Below are 23112 nucleotides of genomic sequence, written 5' to 3' on the forward strand. Positions count from 1 at the left end.
GGCAGTTCTCTGGTTATAGTGCACCTTTAAGGCTATCATTTATTTTCTGAAATTAAGTAGCAAAATACAAATTCTAGAAATTGTTTGTTGTCCTTTCCCCTCCCCCCGTGTGTTTCTGATGCAGAGGTGGCTGCAATATTCATACCTCCTACCTCTCTGTATAAAACACAATAAGAGTATCTAAGGTGGAGAGTATCACAAGCTAGCGGTGTGTGGACTTTCAGTACCTGTAATTTAGGAATGAGATTTTAGTTTTAAACAGGGAACCATGTATAACTGAGAGATCCAGCCTGACAGATTTTCCTCTTTAAACCCTCATTGTAGCTGTCCTATTGGATACTCTGCTGGATTTGATGGGGAAGGTTTATGTTTGAGTGCTCTGATGCAGCAGCAATGAGGATGGCTTCAGGGAGCCTACTCCCCATGTGCACAGCCCCCGCTGCGTTGCCTTACTGAAAAGTGCTGCAAGGCTTTCCTTTTCCTGTGTGCACCAAAACCAGTGTAAATTAGTCTTTGTAGGCTTTTTGCCTTCCATATCACAACCTGAACTTTAAAAATGACATCTCGTTTTGAGTCACTGTTTAGTTGGAACTGAAGCTTCTTAGACCTTGGTGGGACAGTAAATGTCAGAGAAGCATAAAGCCAGCCCTGGCTTCTGTCTTGAAAATGTAGGAACTCAGACAAAATGTGCTTAAAGGTGTTCTGCTTTGCAATTTAGAATGCACAAAACACAGTTTGACACTAGGTCATGAGCACCAGTTCTCAGTGGTTAATGGTTTCAACAGGTATACGTGAAGGAAATTGTAATGACATTTGAAATAATATCCTTGTGGTAAAGTGGTCCTTGTGGTCAAGGAAAGCCAGCTCAAAAAACCATTGCTTGTATTGCTGACATCTGAACCAGCTAAAGGGTGGTGGAAGAGTCAAATTCCTGAAGATGAAGCAGAATGGCTGCTGCTGATGTCCTCCAGCGAGGTGCCCACTGGCCCAGCACTTCCATCCAAGTGCTTGACGTCATAAAAGGTGTCTTGACAGAGATGGTAATGTTGTTGGAGGGAAAGGCATGCTCAAAAATAGACCTGAACTTCGAGTGTTATATAAATAGAAGTCATTACAGATAACACTCTGTGAATTAGTCATGCATGCTCAGAGCTGACCCAAGTGAGAGGTGAGGTTGCTGGCAAATTATCCAGTGTTTTTCATGGCCCAAATTTAAATTAGAAGAACCTGGGAAATGAAAATCACAGTGTTATCCAATAAAAAGAGTGCCCCAGGTGAGGGTCATGTAATGAGGTCTGTTCCTCTTGTGTGAGCAGTCTGTAGGAGCGTCTCTCATGGCAAGACAGAAGCTATTGCAAGGAGAAGCTTTAGCGGTTTTTAATGTGTAGGGTTCTTAGAGCAGCTGCAAAATTTTGTTTTCAGAAGAGAAATCTCAACTTTCCTCCAGACTTGTCATGTTTTGAGCCTTGCATGGGAATTCCCACACTGCCAGGGGAAAAAAGGCAAGTTCTTTGTTGGGTTGTTTATCAGGGAGAGCTGCCTGTGGCAGGCAGCTGGGATGGGTGCTCCCAAATCCTTCTCAGTTTTGTATTCAGAGAAGCTCTCTGTTCTGATTTTAAAAGTCTGTTGCTGATTACCTGGGAGGCAGCACTGCTAATAAATACAATTGCTGAATTGCAAGGAAAATCATGGAATAGTTTGGGTTGGAAGGGACCCTTAAAGGTGATCTAATCCAGCCAACCCCCTTGCACTCTGCAGAGACATCTTCAACTAGAGCAGAATGCTCAGAGCCCCAAAAAACCTGACCAGACATGGGGCATCTAACCACCTCTCACCACCCGCAGCATAAAAACTTCTATCTAGTCTGAGTCTCCCTCTTATAGTTCAAAACCATCGCCCCTTGTCCTGTCACAACAGGTTCTGCTAAAAAGTCTGTCCACAGCTTTCTGATCAGCTTCTTCAAGTACTGAAAGGCCAACAGAAGGTCAGTCTGGAGACTTCTCTTCTCCAGGCTAACAACCCAAACTTTCTCAGCCTGTCCTCACAGCAGAGGGGTTCCCGACCTTGCAGCATTGCTGTGACCTCCTTTGGCCCTACTCCAACAGGTCCGTGTCCCTGTGCTGTGCTGAGGACTCCAGAGCTGGCCCCAGCACTGCAGGTGGGGTCTCAGCAGAATGGAGCAGAGGAGCAGAATCCATCCTGTCTGCTGCCTGTGTTGCTGGGTTGGCTGGTTCTGGGTTGCAAGCTCACATTGGCAGCTCATGTCCAGCTTTTCACCCCCCAGCACGTCCAAGTCCTTCTCCACAGGGCTGCTCTCCAGCCCTTCATCCCCTACCCTGTATTGATATCAGAGATTACATAAACCTGGGAACAGGACCTCCCATTTTGGCACGTTTAACCTCAGGAAGGCCGACCATGTGCAATATGGCTTTATGGTTGTTGGGGTTGGGTCCTGTGAGGCTCTGAGCAAGTCCTGTCTGTCCACCTCAATTGAGGTGCTGGTGACCTTGTGGGAGGTGAGGCCTGTGGGTCTCCAGGCCTTTGGCATCCGATCCACTCTTCATTGAACCCTGTTTTGAGCAAGAAGTTTGTATGCCCCTGGAGAAGAGGAGAGGGGATCAAAGAATTTAAAACCATCTCCTTTTTGTGAATTTGCCATTTTTCACCTCTGAAGTTCAAAGAGATGTTTGTTCCTTTTCTGAGGGAATCCCTCTGCTTGAAGCAATGGAAAAACCCACCATGGCACATGGAGAGCATCATGACATTGAATTTGTGCCTGACAAATGACTTTTGTCACTCTTGTTTGTTTCCTCAAACATTGACTCTGACACTTTTCAAGCGTAATGCAAGAAAACTGTCACCTGAGAGGCCAAATGTAATAATACTTGTAAGAGAGACAGAGGAAGTCTTTATGCTTCTCACTTGATATTCCTCACCAAAGCCACCACTGCAGCATCACACATAGTAGCAGTTTTAGTTGAGTATTAATTTGCCCTAATAGCGTTGCTAATGCTAATAGGATTCCAAAGTTTGCCAATCAAGTAACTTAAATTATATCTGCTAAAAAAAAAGTAAAATTGAAGCTTATTTTGTGAGTAAATAATTTTTTTCCCCCCTTGATTACATTTATTGAGATTTATGTTGGCTCTGGTCAAAAGTAGAACTGCTAATTACAAACTTCCATGGTTACTGTTGTACTGGTGAAGTGCAGTGGAATAGAAATTAGTTAAAATCTTCATTCTGTCATCACAGAATTACAAAACCCCAGCATGTGGCAGAGGTTGGAAGGGACCTCTGGGGATCATCTAGTCCAGCCTCCACTGCTAAAGCAGGGTCACCCACAGCGAGGTGTCCAGGATTGCAATGTCCACATGGGTTTTAAATCTCTCCAGAGAAGGAGACTCCACAACCTCTCTAAGTCTTCTTCTCTGGAAGGATTCCAAACCTGTCTGGATATAATCCAGTGCAACTTGCTCTGATTGATTCTGCTTTAAGAGGGAGTTGGACTAAATGATCTCCAGAGCTCCCTTCCAACCCCCACCATTCTGTGATCTTTCCATGGAATTGTTCAACTGATAATTTGCAGAAGAGGTAATGTGCATTCTCTAGTTAATAATCTGAACTAGAAGTTTTTAATCAGTGCAATATGCATTAGGTGCCACATTCCTGTTCAGGTTTGATTTCAGTTCCATGAGCAAAGAGCTTAGCAGGGAAGCTTGAGGGGAGTTGCACTTTTCTCTTGGGAAGATAAATGTGAAATCAAGTTTGCCAGTCAGATCAGCTCTCGAAGAAAGAAGACATATTGTCGGGTTGGTAAGATGTAGTTTCATGTCTGGAGGCTGTGTAAGTATGCACTCGTGGTGACACTTTGATAGACTGACACAGAACATTTTGTACACTTCAGCAGCTACAGAAGTCTAAATAAGTGAATACAAGCAATGTACCTCTTAGCCTCCATTGCTGCCAAACATACATTTTGTGTGAAAAAAACACCCTCAAACTTAATGTGACTGTACAAATATAGGTTCTTCATGAAAAATATGGCAAGGTCACAGAACTGGTTGGGTTGGAAAAGACCTTAATGAGCATCTAGATCCAACTACCCTGCCATGCGCAGGGACACCTTCCTCTAGGCTAGGTTGCTTAAGGCCTCTTCCAGCTTGTCTGGAACACTTCCAGGGAAGAAGCATCCACAACCTTCCTGAGCAACATGTTCCAGTGTCTCACCACCCTCACTGTAAAGAATTTCTTTCTACTATCCAGCCTAATGGATGTTGGCATGAATAACAATTTATGTTCCAGCAGAGTCAGATTCTTCAAAAATACTTTCTTAAGCTATATAAGAATTTATTCATACAACTTTTACAACAGTTCTCTTCTACCAAAGGCAGTGGGCGTCCATTAACTCTGAAATGCATCTTTTCTCTTAAAGGTCAGCATAAAATCAAGTTCATCCCAGAAATGGTGGGACCTATCTTAGAAATGACTCTTATCCCTGAAACCGAACTTCGGAAAGCCACAATCCCCATCTTCTTTGATATGATGCAGTGTGAATTTCATTCTACTAGGAGCTTCCAGATGGTAAGCAGTTAAGCTACAGATATTTCAAGGTTGTGACAAAGCTTTAATTGTTTGGGGTTGGGTTTTTTTTTGACAAAACATAAGAATTTTTGTTGTTCCTTCATCTTTTTAAATGTAGAATAATATAACTATGGATTTGCTTATTTTCTATAACTCTGAGTGATCACAGAGTTTTCACATGTTGATGTTAAACTCTTATTGAAAGAAACGTTTGCATGAAATAAATGAAGCATTTTGTTATGATACAAAAGGAGAGCAAAGACAGATGTTTTACATCTTTGTCTCAGAAAAGGAGACTGCTTCTGAGTTAAGTGTGACATAAAGGAAGCCTGATACTGTGGCAAAAGAAACTGTAACATGTAAGAATTTATCATCCCCACTATCTTAAAATTTTGATCCTCTTCTTCATTTTATGGAATTTGAAGAGGAAAACAAAGCTATCCAGTCAGTGCCAGTGTTCCCTCAACCTATACAGGTACTGCACAACCTAAAATACTGGTGTGGCACTTGGATTCTGTTTTATTTGCTGATGGAAGTCCTTGAGTAAGCATCCAAAATCCTATCCTGATAGCATCAGTTTATGAGAGACAAGTGAAGTGAAAGTTTCCTGACATCATTCATGGGACCTTTTTTCCCTTGAAACTTTGCTCTAAGGATTGAGTATAAGACTAGTTAGGCCAGGTAGGGTTATGGAATAGCTCCTTTATACTCTGATATGTCTGTCAGTTAGGGATATGACCTTGTGAATTTCGTAATAAAGTTTGACATGTGTTTACTTTTTTCCCTTTATATTGGCAGTTTTCTTTCTTGGATGAAAAATCTTAGCCTGCTCCATACTTTTTTGTGAACTATTTCTCATAACCAGCTCTTTTTATCACCTAGAATGGTTGTACCAGATGATCCTTGGGGTCCCTTCCAGCCTGTCATTCTGTGATCCTCTTTACAAACCTGTAGCCAAATCAAATGAGTATTTGTGTGGAGAGAAATGGCATCAGTCTCATTACTTTGTTTTGTGGTGGTGGATGGTGTGTGGAAAGGTCATGAAGTCTGGTTAGATCCATTCAAATTACCACATAATCATCCTTTCTTCTGTTTGACTGGGATGACACTGTAAAGATTGAAATGCTTGCTGGGATGCCACTGAGAACATTTCCTGTCAGACACTCTGGTTTGTGGCTTGTCGTTTTTTATTTGTACAATTATATGGATCATGAAAAATCCACGGGTAACTTTATGGCTAAATTTATGGCCCTGTATTTTCCTGACAGAAGGAAAGAAGCTTTTTGTGGAATAGTTGGGTGATTTTAATAAATGAGCATCTTAAATATTTCACACAACTTCTTTTTGCCTTTTGAGAAGACAAATGCCTCGTGCTTAAGTCAGACGTGGCTTGGATTGTAGCTTCTCGACATATATTTCTTGTCGTCAGTATAGCTTCCTTTTTATGGGCTTAGCAATGATATGACAGGTGCAGAAGTAGTAAACCTTTCTTCAGTGCTTTTGGAATGAACAGTTACATCTAGCAGGGAACAGTCATTGCATCAATCTGTCCATTTACAGCTTTACAGGTAATGTAGTTGCATGGTTTGCTGAGGAGTTCAGATTGGTCTTTGGGGAATGTTGGTAAAAAGCAGAATTATAGAAAAGGCTAGTTTGGATGGGACCTCTGGAATTAATCTGGTCCAAACCGGGCCTTAGATTGGGTTATCCAGAGCCAGCTGACGCTCAGTGTTGAGTATTTCTAGTGAGAGAGGTTTCGCAACTTCTCTGGGAGGGAGACCCATTCTACTGTTTCAGACTTTTCTTCTTACACCCAGATGGAATTTCCATGAATCAACTATTGTTGCTTCTGTTGTCTTTTTGCATCCTTGTGAATAGTTTAAATCTGTCTCTGCTATATCATAGAATCGTTTTGGTTGGAAAAGGCCTCTAAGATCGTTGAGTCCAACCGTCAACCCAAGACCACCATGGTCATTAAACCATGTCCCGGAGTGCTATGTCCACATGTTTCTCGAACACCTCCGGGGATGGTGGCTCCAGCACCCTCCTGTGCAGCCTGTTCCAGTGCCTCACCACTCACTCTTTCAGTGAAGAAATTTCTCCTAATCTCCAAACTAAACCTCCCATGGCACAATTTCAGGCCATTTCTTCTCCTTCTATCACCTGATTCTAGGGAGGATACCAACCTTCTACGTGTCAGAAGGCTTGAGCCTGATTTTCTCTAGGCTGAACAAACCCAATTCCTTTAACTATTCTTCTGGTGAGGTTCTCCAGCCTTCTGCTCATTGTGGTGGCCTTCTGTTAGACCATCTTCAATTTGTCAATGTCATTCTTGAGCTGGAGGGACCAAGGCTGGACATAGTATTCCACCCCTAGCCTGACAAGTGGAATAATTCTGTTGACCCACTGGCTGTACTTTTGTTTGTGCACTCAAAGACACATTTTGCTTTCATTGAAGGGATACATTTCTTCCAAATCTTCAGCTTGCTATCTACCAGGTCCTTTCCAGCAGAGCATCAGGCAATCCCAGATGCAGGACTTCGAATTTCTCTTCCTTAAATACTGCATAATTTCTTGTTGGTTGTCTTTCAGACTGCCAAAGTCATTAAACCACCACCCTTGGAGATGGACAATTTAGCAACTTTTTTCACCCATCTCATAGTCTGTCTATCCAGCGAAGGCTTCTGGGAGACCTTCGTGTGGCCTTTCAGTGCTTAAAGGGGGCCTAGATGTAAGGTGAGGGCAATCATTTTAGCAGGGCTTATTTTCACAGGACAAAAGGTGACGATTTTAAATTAAAAGAAGGAGATTTAGTCTAGATAGAAGGAAGGGTAGTGAGACACTGGCTCTGGTTGTCCAGAGATGTGGTAGATGCACCATCCCTGGAACCATTCCAGGTCAGGCTATTTGTGGCTCTGAACAACCTTCTCTAGTTAACCTGTTCTAGTTGCAGATGTCCCTGGTGACTGCAAGGGTCTGGAGTAGGTGATCTTTAAAGGTCCCTGCCAACCCAAACCATGATTCTATGATTCCATGTTTCTATGATTGAAACAAGCACAGCTCTTCATCCACTAAGTTAGTTTCATCACAGAAGGCAGTCAGGCTGGTCAAATGTTATTTACCCCTGGTAAATCCATATTAACTTTTTCTAGTCACCTTCTCACCTTCCTGTTTGTAGAAAGAGGGCTTGCTCCATGGTACTGAAAGTGGATCTGCCTGGCCTGTAGCTTCCTGACTCATATTTTTTGTTTGTTTCTTTTGTGTTTAAGTGATAGAAATAGATATCAAATACGTTGTTTCAGTGTTAGCAGTACCTAGGTGAGCTTTCATACTTCATCTGTCAGTGTAGTGTACTGCATTATGTGGTTGTCTACATCCAACTACCAATTATCATTGTCCAGTGTTCCTTTCAAAGAGAACTTCAAAATGGGATGGTTGGCTGCTGTTAAACTAATCTGCCAGAAATCCAATTATCTAACCTTATTAGTCACATCAGCAAGGGTTTAGATTGGCTCTACTTTTCCAGCAGATGTATAAACCTCATGATATGAGGGGGAGGAATGTCAATTTGGTGCAGAACTTAAGTGCTGGGATGGCTTCTGTTACAGTCAGACAGCTCTCCCCATGGCATTTTTAATTCCATTGTGAATTGGTTTGTTTGGTAAAACTAGTAACAGAATGGGATTTCTATTTTTTTTGTTCTTTCAGTACACATAGCCCTGAGGAAAAACAGAGGATAGGTTCCTCTTGTTTGTACAGAATAAATTAATGGCTGACTGAATTAAAAGCTGGAGTTGCCCATTTTTGTCCTCTCCCTCTTAAGATGCTTTGAAGCCTATACAGGACTTCAAAGTAGCCTGTACCTCAAAGCATGAAGTTTCATACTGAAGTCAGTGTGGGACCAAAGTTCCCCATTGGAGGAGATGCCTCTGTCTCCCTTTTTCCCTTTGCCTGTTTTATTAGTGAACCCTCCAGATCAAAGGGAATAAGTCAGTGCCACAGGGCTGATGAAAGAGAATTGGTTTGATTGTTCAAGGTTTGGTCAGATGAATGTGATGGATCCCATGGTGACAGCAGGAGAGAAGGTTCATCATGAAACAATAATTCACCTGAAATGTAGAATGCAGAGCATAAACTGCCCACAGCCTCCTGGTTTTGCTGCCTGACCCTGCCAGCTGTCACTTGCTATAGCTCCATTTCCTATGAGAGCTCCTCTTCTTTTGGCTATCCAAGATTTTCAGCTTACCTTTCTGGACCTGTGTCATTGCTGATATAATCACAGCATGATAGGGGTTTGAAGGCACCTCAGGAAATCATCTAGTCAAACCCTTCTGTGAAAGCAGAGTCACTCAGAGCAGGTTGCACAGGATCACAATGTTCATGTGTGCTTGGAACCTCTCCAGAGAAGGAGACTTCACAACTTCTCTGGGCATCCTCTTCCAGTGCTACGGCACTCTCACAGGAAAGAAGTTTCTCCTCAATCTCAAGTGAAACCTCCTGTGTTCTGGTTTGTAGATGTTCCCCCCATGTCCTATCACTGGACACCACTGAAAAGAGCCCAGCCCTACCCTCAAATCATAGAACCATGGAATCATAGAAACATGGTTTGGGTTGGCAGGGACCTTTAAAGATCATCTAGTCCAGACCCCTTTAGATAACTATATGCATTAATAGGATCCCCTCTCAGTCTTCACTTCTCTGGGCTAAAGACTAAAGTGGGATGCTTCAGTCCCCTAATCATCTTTATGCGCCCCCCCCCCCCCCGTTGGACTCTCTCCAGTAGTTTCCTGTCTTTCTTGAACTGGGGAGCCCAGAACTGGGCACAGTACTCCAGGTATACCCTCACCAGGGCAGAGTAGAGTAGAGGAGCAGGAGAACCTCTCCTGACTTGCTGACCACACTCCTTTTTAATGCACCCCAGGAGACCATTTGCCGCCTTAGCCACAAGGGCATATTGCTAGCTCATAGATAACTTGTTTTCCACCAGCAGTCACAGGTCCTTCTCCACAGTGCTGCTTTCCAGCAGGTCAGCTTCTAACCTGTGCTGGTGCAGTGGGATATTCATCCACAGATGCAGGACTCTACACTTACCTTTATTGAACTTCTTGAGGTTCCCCTATTCCCAACCTTCCAGTCTGTCCGGGTCTCACTGACTGTCAGCACAGGGTGAATGGGGTGTCAGCCAGTCCTGCCAGTTCTGCTTGTTTATGTTGAAGACATTCATAGGGTAGAGTTAGATAATGGTTGCACTTAATTGTCATAAAAAGGTCTTTTCCAGCCATAATGATGCTGTGATTCTGAAGAGAGGTGCCAGTGCAAGAGCTTGTGCAAGCCAGACCATAGAGGAAGCAGGAAGAGACAGGGGAGATGTTGGGTAGGTTCTCCCTATCTCATGGCACTGCATCATAATATGATTTCTTTTATCTGATCTGCTAAAAATTATTTAGTAAAAGTAGATGATTTTAAGAGCCAAAAAGCCTTATTAACAAAATAAGGTAAGAGATAGTGCTTCTAATTCAATCCCAGCCTCTCTTCCTGAACATAATTTTGTTTCTGATCAAGTAGGGAGGAAGAAAGGACCCTTATCCTTCAAAGTAAAATCTGAGAGGTGTATCCCCCTACTCTGCAGTAGCAAGCAAGAAGAAATTAGAGGTCCCATGTGTCTAACTGTCAAACTAAACCACATTACTGAGGGAAGTCATCAGTGTGTGGTGTTGTTAGCATCAGCCGTAGAAGCGCAGACCTCCAGCATGAGTTCATACTCTGTTAGACTAAGGAGTTGAGTGAAAGTAACAGAATCCAAGAATTATTTTTTGGTTGAAAAAGATCTCTAAGATCCTCAAGTCCAACCATCAGTCTAACACCACCATGGCAGTTAAACCATGTCCCAGAGCGCCGTGCCCACGCATTTCTTGAGCACTTCCAGGGGCAGCCTGTTCCAATGTACTCTTTCAGTAAATAATTTTTTCCTAATATCCAATATAAACCTCCCCTGACACAATTTCAGGCCATAATGTTTTGAGGAAAAGAACCCTAGAAATGCAACACTGCATCTGTCCTGTTTTCTGCAAATTGGAATGACAGCATGATGGAACCAGAGCTGAAAAGAGAGAAAAATCATATAGAAATGCATAGGAATGACTGCATAATGCAGAATCTCATGGAAATGTATAATAAATGCTGCATAATGATTACTAAAATAGAACTATAGAATCATAGAATGTTAGGGGTTGGAAGGGACCTCTGGTGATCACTGATTCCAACCCGCCTGCCAAGGCAGCATCACCTAGGGCAGGTCACACAGGAGTGTATCCAAATAGGTCTTGAAAGTCTCCAGAGAAGGCAACTCCACAATCTCTCTGGGCAGCCTGCTCGTCACCCTCACAGTAAAGTTTTTCCTCATGGTGAGGTGGAACTTCCTGTGTTCCAGTTTGTATCCATTGCCCCTTGTTCTATCACAAGTCAGCGTTGAAATGAGGCTGGCCCCCTCCTCATGACACCCACCCTTCAGATATTTATAAACATTCCTGACATCCCCTCTCAGTCTTCTCCAGACTAAACAGCCCCAGGTCTCTCAGCCTTTCTTCATCTGACAGATATTCCAGTCCCTTCATCATCCTCGTAGCTTCCATTGGACACTCTCTAGTCTCTGTCCCTCTTGAATTGAGGAACCTAGAATTGGACACAATACTCCAGATCTGGTCTCACCAGGACAAAATAGAGGGGGGAATGTTCAGTTCCTTGAATGTCTCCAGAGGAGGGCAACAAAGTTGGTGGTAGGGCCAAAAGCAAGTCCTGTGAGGAGCAGCTGAGGGGTGACCATGAGTTTGACCCAAGGGCTAAATTATCTGTAGCCACGATTCTGTTGTGAAGAGAATGAAGTGGGTAAAGACCAGAAGAAATAAAGAGGAAATGCTCTTCATTCACTACCAACATTTAACAATAAACAGTCATGCCAGCAGTTTTATTGGCAGTGCAATTTCTTCTTGGGTATCAGTGAATTTCAAATTGAGATAGTTCTTAATGAGAAGTACCTACTTTATCTGAATCTCTCATGACTTTTAAAGTCTTTAATTCTTTATTAAGTCTTTTTACCACTTCTGAGCCCTGAGTTAACCTCCCTTTCTCTGTGCTGTAGATTTGCAGGCAGAACACAAGTTAATGACTTGTCCAAGTTCCTGTGATGCTGCAGATTCTCCTCTGTAATCCCACTGAATGTGTAAATTCAGATAAGTCATCCCCACAAAGGATTAGTTTCAATAAGTAATATATTTAGTTATCTCCAGCTGAAATGTGAATGTGTAAGTTTTACTTCTGACCTATATATTGATATTTCTCCCTCACCTCACCTGAACAGTAAGGGGCAAAGGTAAAGCAGAAGATCTAGAGGCCTTCAAAATCACCTAGTACTAAATGGCTGCCAGACCTAGTAGTTGACAGGAATGCTGTGGGAAAATAGAGAAACAAACTGTTGGGAACGACCAATAACTTCCATAACAGCTTTTGAACAAAGTTTCACAGCTGTTACAGAGTCATGTACTTGGTTTGGATGGAAGAGAACTTTAAGATCTTTAACCCAGCAGTGTTGGGTCACCACTAAGGCATGTCCTTCAGCAGCACATCTATATAGCTTTTAAATTGCTCTAGGGCAGCCTATTCCAGACCTGGACAACCCTTTTGGGAAAAAATTTGTTCCTAATGTTCAGCCTAAACCTCTTCTGGCACAACTTGAGGCTGTTTGCCCTTGTTCTATAATTTGTTACTTGAGAGAAGAAACCAAGCCCCCCCCTAGCTTCAACCTCCTTTCAGGAAATTGTAGACAGCAGTGAGGTCTCCCCTCACCCTCTTTTTCTCCAGGCTGAACAACCCCAGTTCCCTCATTTGCTCCTCACCAGCTTTGCTGCACTTTTCTGGACATGCTCCAGCACATCAATGTCCTTCTAGTAGCAAGGTGTCCAAATCTGCACCTAGTATGTGAGGTGTGGCCTCACCAGGGTTGTGTACAGGGGAAAAATCCCTGCCTTAGTTCTGCTGGCCGCACTATTGCTGATGCAGGCCAGGATGCTGTTGGCCTTCTTAGCCACCTGGGCACATGCTGGCTCATGTGCCCATACTTCGTTGTCTATTGAGTAATATGCCCTGGTTCTTATCCACCAAGCAGCTTTTTGGCCGCTCTTCCCCAAGCCCTGTGATGTGCCTAAACAGACAATACTTGAGTGCTGGTTTCGCATTAGGCCTAATTTCTAGCGGTATTATCCATCACTTGAATTTACATGGCAAATTCGTTATTACCCCATACCAAAGCAAATTTATAGCAGCTTGGAGGTTTGAAAGTCCTCCTCATCTACAGCTAGATTAAATTGTCAGTCGGTGCTACAAATATAGCCTGACCACATGGTAGGTGAAGCTAAACCCAAAAGCGATTAGTTGAGCTGACACTTGAAGACAGTAGATAGCTTCCGTTGATTTATTTTCTCCAAATGGGAGATTGCAACAGACAGATGAAGGAGATGATATACTCTTCGCTCAAGTTCAAACTCACATCCTAAGGAGAAGCTGAGATCATGATCAACTGCAAAGAAAAGTTGATAATAATTTGCTGTAATCTTCCTAACATCACCCCTCAAGCTTTTGCTGTCAGTAGGAGGATATGAATCTAAGTCATTGATGGTGCCAGATATAGCCCTTCAGCCTCCAGAAGGTGCCTCCACAAGTGTCACTGGCTGTAATGTAAAGACTGAAAATTTGGTGCTTCTTCACTTGAGACTAATTTCCATCACAATAATTGCAGGTCTACCTTGTGCTAGTTTTGTGCATCTAAAAAAAAACCCACACCACAAACAAACAAACAAAAAAGAGACTTTATTAACAGATGCCAGCTGCAGTGTTCCAGGGCTGTTAGCCAGTACTACTCCTGGGCCACACTCTTAATCCTACAGTAAGAAGACTTACAAGAAAGCCAAAAAGGGACTTGTTACAAGGGCTCGTAGTGATAGGATAAAAGAGAATGGATTGAAGCTTGAGGAGGGCAGATTTAGACTCAATTTTAGAAAGAAATTCTTTACAGTGAGGGTGGTGAGACCCTGGAACAGGTTGCCCAGGGAGGATGCAAGTGCCCCCTCCCTGGAGGTGTTCAAGGGAAGGTTGGATGGACCTTTGAGCAACCAGATATAGCGGAAGGTGTCCCTGCCCATGGCAAGGAGGTTGTAACTAGATGATCTTTAAGGTCCTTTCAACCCAAACCAATCTATGAACAAGACAATATCTCCATAAACTTCAACTTGTGATAGTGTGTTCTTCAGTGGAAAGACCACAGAAGGAATTTTAACTACATTAAATAAAGTTTAGTCATCTTACTTGCATGATCTGCATCATTTCACTTCCTTGGGAAGTATCAAGAATGATTGAGGAGCCAAGATATTGTTAATAGTCCTTAAAACCCCAGAAATACCACCAAGTCTAGCTCCATTCAACCCAAGAGGGCCATTAGGGAGATGGCCCAAGAAAGCTTAGATTTACAGAAGTTTAAGTAAAATTGATACCAGGAAGATACTCAAGATCCTGTATGACAAATGTAATTGCTCTTCTTCGACTGAGTAATCTCTTGCTAAAAAATATATCAGCTAAAGGGCTCGTGCTGGTGGCAAGTGTCATTTTTCATGTTGGTGTAGAAAGTCAATTTCTTTCTGGTCTCATTAGAGAACAGGAATTTTGTGGCTTCTCTGTTTTATCACTGTGGTGCTTCAGCATTTTACTTTACACATCCTTGTACTATGGGAGTGTGTTTCAGCTTATGTTTGTTTCTTGGAGGGGGTGGATTGCATTACTTTTCCTTTTCCCATTTTCCTGTCATTTTTTGAATAATGGATTCATTGTACTAAAGACCTTATTTCACTTCACTTTTCATTGATTTTTTTACAAGGAAAGTGGTGAGGGAGTGGAACAAGTTACCCAGAGAGGCTGGGTGATCATCCAGCCATGGAGATGTTCAGTGCTTGGCTAAGCAAGACACAGTTGGCCTGATCTAGTGTTGGCAATAATTCTGTATCACTTGTGAGGTTGGATGAAGTGACCTTCAAGGTTTCTTCCAGTCAGTTTTTCTATGATTCTGTGGATCATTTTGAGGAAGAGAAGAGCACCTTTGAAATATTCTAATCTGAAACTCAGAGTTTCTTCTTTAAAACACTCCTGCACAACAGTAAATCTTGTTTTAAGATGGAATATCTGTTATTTAGGTACTTGATTGAATTATGACTTGATCCATGATGCAGTCTGTAGTTCAGGTTTCCTGAGCAGCTCACAGTTTGATTGACTCGTGCATGTGCCTGGTGGCTGGAGAGTTGCCCAGGAGAAAAGAACCTGAAGATGCTGGTTGACAGCCATCTGGACATAAGTCACTAGTGTGCCCATGTGGCCAAGAAGGTCAGCAGAATCCTATCTGGCGCCTCACTCCAGGAAGGACATTGATTGAGGTGCTGGAGTGTGTCCTGAGAAGGGTAACAAAGCTGGTGAAGGGTCTGGAGAACAGGTCTGGTGAGGGGTGGCTGAGGGAACTGGGGTTGTTTAGTCTGCAGAAAAGGCAACTGAAGGAAGATCTCATTGCTCTCTACACTCCCTGAAAGGAGACTGAAGCCAAGTGGAGGTCGCTCTCTTCTCCCTTGTATCAGGTGACAGAAGGAGTGGGAATGGCCTGAAATTGTACCAGGGGATGTTTAAGTTGAATGTTAGGAAAGCTCGTGGCTTGAACAGAGGTGCAAGAGTGGGTCCAGAGGCTGCTGCTGAGCCCAGCTGCTGTGGAAATGTGTCCTTGGTCTGGATGCACACTAAGCTAGAGACAGCCCATGCTTTTTCATCCCCACATAATTCACCACTAGTATTAACTGTAGATGCAGAGAACATCTCCTGACATTTACAAAAGTTAGCACACTTTGTTCTTGTGCAGGTGGCCCTTTGCTTCTCATCAGGGACTGCTTAAGCCCATGACAGTGAGAAAACCTGAAAACAACTATGCTGTCAATAAACTCCCACTCTGACTAATGAGCTCCCGTTGCCCTGCCACAGACTCCCTTCTCAGCAGGCTCTTCTGCTGAGGTTTCTTGGCAGTAGGTTTGTGTCACTAGTGGGTGACTGTACTTATTCAGTGAAGAATTAGGAGCTATATGAATAGACTGATTCATTGCCTGGCAAAAGGTCTAACAGGTTGCATTCGTTGTCCAAAGAGATTGTGGTGTCTCCTTTCCTGGATGCTTTCAAAACCCACCTGGACAATGTGATCCTGGGCAACCTGCTGTGGATGACCCTGCTTTAGCAGGATAGTTGGACTAGATGATCTCCAGAGGACCCTTACAATCTCTGCTTTCTGTGATTCTGTTCCTAACCTGTGCTCTAGGGAATGTAGCAGCTGTGGGTGAAACTCTCTGTACCCATTAAAAAACCAGTGAATTTACCCTGTTTGTAACTAAAAGGTAGCAGCAGGACAAGGGCAAATGGTTTCAATCTAGAGAAGGGTAGATTTAGATTGGACATCAAGAGGAAGTTCTTTACTATGAATGGTGGAACACTGGAACAGGTTGCCAAGGGAAGTAGTGGAGATATTAAAGATCAGGCTTGATGGGGCTCTGAGCAACCTGATGTAGCTGGGGATGTCCTTTCTTACTGCAGGGGAGTTGGACAAGATGATCTCTAGAGGTCCCTTCTAACCCAAACTATTCTGATTCTGTGAAGACATATGCCAGTGCCCACTTAATTTGCATTCTTTTATTGTTGCCCAAATAAAACTCTTAAACTGTCTGAAACAACTTCCCCTCTGCAGCAACCTGGTAAGAGGTTTGTTCCTTGAGTTGTGCCCCACTGTGAGTCAGTGTCTGTGTGCTCAAAAGGGATGTGAGTGATGCTGGGATGTGCTTCAAGCTGAGTTCTCTACCCTTAGGTGACACATCCTCTCTCATGGAGCTTTCAACTTGTGGTATGCTTTTCTTGCTATTACCATTATTGCAGGAGACATTCTGTGCCTGGCTTTGTGTCTTCTGTTTTCCCCCCAACCTCATTCTTGTCCATTAATCTCCTTATTTAATTTTGGTAATACAAATATTTACACTCCATTTAACAACACAACCTATGATTTCTTTAACAACAAAATAAAAGCCCTTGTGAGGCAGCAGATCATCATGGATAGGCAAATACCAGAGACTACAAAGTCCTAAAGTCAATCAAGCTTTAGTATAGTGGCTAACTGTCTCATGGAGATACCCAGCGAGCCTGTGAACCATTGAGGCCGCAGTAATAAAGTGAAATATTTGCCAGCTGATTATTTATGCTTGCTTTGTTTAATTCTAGTTTGAAAATGAGATCATCACCAAGCTGGATCATGAAGTGGAAGGAGGCAGAGGAGATGAACAGTACAAAGTGCTATTTGACAAAATGTAAGTGTTGATCAGCAGTGAGATTTATGCCACAGTAAAGGCAGGAGTGAGAGCAATTAGGCTACAGTGAACTTTGTAGCCCAGAAATAATTAAAATCTGTTAATGATGCATAATATTGAGAATTGCACCTGAGTTGAGCTTTATTTTTCTTCATGTGATTAACAAGGCACTTGGTTTTTCAGTCTCTTGGAACACTGCAGAAAACACAAATACCTTGCTAAGAGCGGAGAGACTTTTGTGAAGCTTGTTGTCCGCTTAATGGAGAGGCTGTTGGACTACAGGACCATAATGCACGATGAGAACAAGGAGAACCGCATGAGCTGTACCGTCAACGTGCTGGTAAGCAAAGAGAAGCCACCAGCATGAAGGGACTAATGCAGTCTTAATTTCACTCCTTTGAGTAAAAGAGTGTGGATTGGAATTGTCACTGAAGTTTGAAATACTTCTGGGTTTCTTTCTTTTTCTAGTGAAGGTGAATCTACAAGAACATAGAATCATAGAATCATTCAGGTTAGAAAAGATCTCTTAAGATCATTGAGTCTAACCACTAATTTAAAACTGCAAAGGCCACTGCTAAACCGTGTCCCTCAACACCACATCTATGTGGCTTTGAAATCCATGCAAGGGTGGGGACTCCACCACTGCCCTGGGCAGCCTATACTGGGGTTTGAAAACCCTTTTGGGAAAGAACACAGATGAAACTTGAGGCCGTTTTCTCTTGTTACTAGGGAGAAGAGCCTGACCCCTACCTTATTCCAACCTCCTGTCAGAGAGATGTAGAGAGCCAGGAGGTCTCTGCTCAACAACCTCGGTTCCCTTGGTCAGTCTTCACAAGACCTGTGCTCTAGACCCTTAATCAGCTTCATTGTCCTTCTCTGGATGCACTCTAGCATTAAGGAAAAAATTAAGAGTAAATGTTTCAGGGCCTGATCTTTGAAAGATGTTAATTGACATTTACAATAGATGTGCGAACAGCAGAAGGTGGCTCTGAGGAGACCTTATAGTGGCCTCCAGTACCTGAAAGGGGCCTAAAAGAAAGCTGGTAATGGGCTGCTTGTGATAGGAGGAGAGGGAGTGAATTGAAGCTGAAAGAGAGGAGATTTAGATTGGATATTAAAAAAATTGTTTTAAGGCTGGTGAGACACTGGAACAGGTTGCCCGGGGAGGCTGTGGCTGCCCCCTGTTTGGAGGAGTTTAAGGCCAGGTTGGAGGAGACCTTGAACAACCTGGTCTAGTGGAAGGTGCCCCTGACCCCATAGTAGGGGTTTTGGAACTAGATAATCTTTGAGGCTCCTTCCAATCCAGACCATTCTATCAATCTGTGAAATTTATGCAGATAACCACTTTGACATGTGTCGTGGGTTTGAGCAGCTTCAAACGGTCACAACATGCAGCACATTGGAGTTTAGTCCCAGTTTTAGGCAGTTTAGTCCCAGAATTCCCATGCATTTGCAATCCCATTTGCGTTCTGCATATTGCTCAGCTTTCATATTCAGAATTTTGAAGAAATTTGAGTGTTGCTGTTTCAATCAAAGCAGGAATTCTGAAGTATTTACTCTGTACTAAAACCCTCAGTCCATTTAGGCTAGAGTTAGAAGCATAGGAGCAGAAGTTACCCTCATAGTCTGCACGTCATGCTTTTTATGCAGAGCATTTGGGTATGAGATTTTGCTAGCACAAAATCAGCACATATTGAAAAATATAGGAAAACAAATTTAAGAGACCCCCAAAGATACTATTATCTACACCAGGGGAGGTTTAGGCTGGATGTTAGGAAAAAGAAATTAACTTGTCAGGCACTGGAACAGACTGCCCAGGGAGGTGATTGAGTCACCATCCTTGAATGTGTTTAAAAGCTGTGTAGATGTCATGCTTGGGAATATGGCTTTGTGGTAGACTTAGTAAAGTAGGGTTCATGGCTGGACTCAACGATCTTGAAGGTCTTTTCCAACCTAGATGATTCTATGATTGTGTAACTCAATATTAAATCACTGGCCACTAAGGGTTCATAACTTTCATCCCTTTATCATGCTCAAAGCTTTTATTTCACCTCCATATGCAGGGCACAGACTGTGTTTGTCGTTTATGTGCTATGGCTGATAGATTTTGTTCAGACTGGTTGGGAAAGATCTGAGTAAATAGTTTGTAGCTTTAGCACTCACAAGTAATGCAAACAACCTCAGCTGGAGCAGTGCAGCCACAAATACTGCATAAGCTATGAGTGAAACAGTGCCCATTAGAATGGGAGAGAAGATAGAGACATCAGATCAGAAATTGAGATTTTATTTTTTAGTTTGCTTTCCCTCTCCGTGCACATCAAAAAGCATCAGAACGTTTATGAAATGGGAAGTTGGAGAGTTGTTACCAGCTGTTGATCAAGCAAGTGCCATTAGATTGCCTGCAGAAAAGTCACAGCATCTTCCTGAGCAGAATAGGAGCTAGAGAAGCACCGAGCAAGAGAGGAGATAAAACATCAAATACACCATACACTCTAAAACGTGACAACCATTTGTAAACTGGGAGAACTTCCTAAGGAAAGTTTAGTCTGGAGAACTGGAGAACAGGAGGCTGAGAGGAGACCTCACTGATCTCTAGAACTCCCTGAAAGTGAGGTGGAAATGATTGAAATTGTGCCAGGGAAAGTTTAGGTTGGATATTAGGAAAAGCTTCTTTCCTGCAAGAGTAGTCAGGCATTGGAACAGGCTGCCTTGGGAGCTGGTGGAGTCCCCATCCCTGGAGGTGTTCAAGAAACATGTGGACGTGGCACTTTGGGTGCCATGCTTTAATGGCCATGGTGGTGTTAGGTTGATGTTTGGACTCCATGACCTTAGAGACTTTTTCCAACCAAAACAGATTCTGTGATCACAGTACTCTGAGTTTCCTTCAAGTAATTCTCACTGTACCAGCCTCAGGGGGGAAGATGGCACACTTTAGGCTTGGCTTTGTGATGACTGTCTCTGACAACATCTCCTGATGCTGATCTTTGTCATTGGAATTTTTCAAGTATCTGTAGATGATAATTTTTTTTCTTTGGTAATGCTATTGAGTTAAATCACCAGGAAAGAGTAATCATAGGATCACAGAGTTATTTTTATTAGAAAAATTTCCTTAAGGTCATTGAGTCCAACTGTCAACCTAAGACCACCTTGGCCATTAAACGTTGTCCTGAAGTGCCATTTCCACACATTTCTTGAACATTTCCAAGGATGGTGACTCCACCACCTCCCTGGGCAGCTTGTTCCAATGCCCAGCCACACTGGGAGGAAAGAAATTTTTCATAACATCCACCCTAAACCTTCCCTGGCACACACAACCCTGCCACTGAGGTCTGCAGGAAAGCACTGCAGGGCAGAACTTCTCTGCCTTTTCAGTAGGCATGATTTAAAACTTTAGCTTGATTTTTGAGTTCCTTTGCCCTCCAGGCCCAACTCAGCCTTTTCATCATTCTCCAGGCACTCGAAGGGAAATTTATGCCTTTACAAGAATCCAACCCAGGGCTGATACTCAGCACAATTCCCACCTGAAGCCTCAAAAAGTTCTTAATTGGGACTTTGATGATGCAGAGGCTTTCATGGGATTAAGTTTGTCTGTATTGACTCTAGTTTAAGTCAGGAGGTTTGATATGCGTTTAAGCCATTGCTGATGTTAAAAGAAAACCATCATGAAAACCTTGTTTCCTCAGCTGCTTCTTCCTACCCCTGACAATCCTGGCCAAAGTGAGCATGCTGCCAAGGTAGTGAAGCAGATCCAAGAAGGGATCTTGCTGAAAGCTCTCACTCTTCCCTCAGTTATTTTTCATACCCATCAGTTCCTCTATCCATTTGCTGCAGAGCCACAACAGTAAAGGAGATGTGGGAGGCTGTACAGGGACTGTTTTCTGGGGAGAGGGAACTGTAGTATGTGTAAGATGGGTTGGTATCAACCTGCTGCCCAAGCCCCTTCCCATTTTGGTTGATTCTTTAACTGCATCAGAAGAGCAGAGCAGCTGGTGACAAAAGTTGGATAAAATGGTTATAGGATATTGATTCTACTAAGCCAGAAGTCTCTTCTACTTAAAAATAAAAACAGCAAACAAAGCACAAGAAAGAAACAACAGAAATATTTCATGAGGTTCAGTTTGTCTTTTGCATTGAACTCAAAACCACTGAGCAGTTGATGTCACCTACAGTGGTGTGTCCACTGAACAATATATATCCAACTGCTGTACAGAGATTCTCTCTTGTATTGTGGTTCTCTGAAGAACACAGGTTTGTGTTGGGGTTTATGAGTACTGGCCTTGAGCATGTGTTAGTGGTGTTAGTGGCTACTTAAACTGGTTTAGTTGAGCATTGTAATTCATTGAAGGAGACATGTCTTTGTGTTTTCTTAGGTATACTTTAACTTTTGGAGGCAGACTTTAAATTAGATTCAGTATCTCACCCAATTTATCCTATCTTGCGCTGACAATATTTGTAGTGTTAACTGGTTTATCTGAAGACCAGAGGCATTCAGACATTCCTGAAGAGAGTGATGAGAATGTGTGGCATATGAAAGCAGATAGGTAACACTGATCTAAATTTTTCTTTCCAAAGAAACTATTAGAATGGAAGAGTAGATAATCTATTGTGCTCAGCTAAAGTTTGGGGTTTTAAATCCGTAGATTGCCTGAAAATTATGGGTTTGGATATTAGAAAATTTCGAGTGAAAACGGTTAATAATGTGTGACTTGCAAATGCCAGGAGCAAATTTCCAGCTGTAAGTACTATTCTTGCAAATTCTTAACCTTTGCAAGGAGACACCAGCCCTAATACGCTACGTGAAACATCACAGCATTAGACTTTGTAAGTTAAATAACTTGGTGTTCTATCACTGGAGGCAAATCTCATTTTGCAGAGTTGGAGGCTGGCGGCATGCAAGGATGAATTTTTAATTTAGAGCATGTTCTGTGTACATTCTAGACTATGAAATCAAAGGCTCTGTAACCAAATTATGTTGTTTTTCAGAATTTCTACAAGGAGATTGAGCGAGAAGAAATGTACATAAGGTTTGTAAACATGACCAGTGACAAACTCTGCTTGACTTGCTATGGTGTAATTGGAGAAAATTAAGTTCATATTAAGCAGTTGCCTGGGGGCTGGAGGAAGAGACGTAATAAAAAACACCATACCTGGGCTGAAACTTCAGTAGATCCCAAAGCTTATCTTCCCTGACAACAGGGAGCATGAGACATTACAGTCATAAGATACCTTTTTTTGTCCCCTTTCTCCAACTCCTTCAGTTACATTACAGTGAACACCGAAATACTCAGGAGTGTTGTCATATGAAGAAAATAAATCAAAATAAAGCTGAGCAAAGAAATGGTTTTGCCTCCTGGCCAGGCAGAAAATATGTGACTTGGGGTAAAAAGGACTAGTAAATAATATCATGACTGATACTTATTTTAAATTTAAAGCTTTTGGAACCTTTCAGAATCTGTTTCCACACACACACAAAGTGGTAATATGCTGTTGGGATTTTTGTAAACCTCAGGGTTTCTAGTCCCCTATTTGGACTTGGACTTAAAATTGACTAGAGCGTTGTGCTAAAATGATGAAGGTTGTGTTTTTACTGCTGTTCTAGCTGGCTAGATATTATTTATCAATTAATTCTCAGGTGTATGGGTTTTTTTACCTTTTTAGAAGAATTATCACTTTTAAACTTGCTTCTTGTTGTTTAAATGGTTTTAATTAGCATCTTAGTTTACAGGAAAAAAACAAAACAACCAAAACTTATCAAAGGACAGGGTGGATAAATAAAGTTAGGAGTTGTAGGTCTGCCCTATTCAGCATCTCTATAAAGACAAATGGTCTCTCAGTGCCACAACACCACCCAAATTCTCTCCCTTTTTCTCTTAACAAACTAATTGTGGCCTTCCAGTATCTGAAGGGGGCCTACAGGAAGGCTGGGGAAGGACTTCTCAAGATCTCAGGTAGTGATAGGACTAGGGGGAATGGAATGAAGCTGGAGGTGGGGAGATTCAGGCTAGATGTGAGGAGGAGGTTCTTCACCATGAGAGTGGTGAAACCCTGGAATGTGTTGTCCAGGGAGGTGGTCGAGGCCCCATCCCTGGGGGTGTTTAAGAGCAGGCTG

At 42.6% G+C, this 23112-nt stretch overlaps 1 protein-coding gene across 3 annotated transcripts in view; it reads left to right on the top strand.

The window, feature by feature from the left end:
* Positions 1 to 23112, top strand: part of DOCK1 (dedicator of cytokinesis 1) — a 383983-nt gene that overhangs the window by 284008 nt on the left and 76863 nt on the right. For all 3 annotated transcript variants that reach the window (XM_068140207.1, XM_068140209.1, XM_068140208.1), the window contains exons 33-36: positions 4433 to 4581; positions 16918 to 17003; positions 17187 to 17343; positions 21987 to 22027. In XM_068140207.1, coding sequence (XP_067996308.1) covers positions 4433 to 4581; positions 16918 to 17003; positions 17187 to 17343; positions 21987 to 22027 — 433 coding nt within the window. The remainder of the gene's footprint in view (positions 1 to 4432; positions 4582 to 16917; positions 17004 to 17186; positions 17344 to 21986; positions 22028 to 23112) is intronic.

The sequence above is a fragment of the Melanerpes formicivorus genome, unplaced genomic scaffold (genome assembly GCF_026170545.1).
Source record: "Melanerpes formicivorus ecotype bairdi unplaced genomic scaffold, bMelFor1.0.p_v2 SCAF_6, whole genome shotgun sequence".
In the NCBI taxonomy this organism is placed as follows: Eukaryota; Metazoa; Chordata; class Aves; order Piciformes; family Picidae; genus Melanerpes; species Melanerpes formicivorus.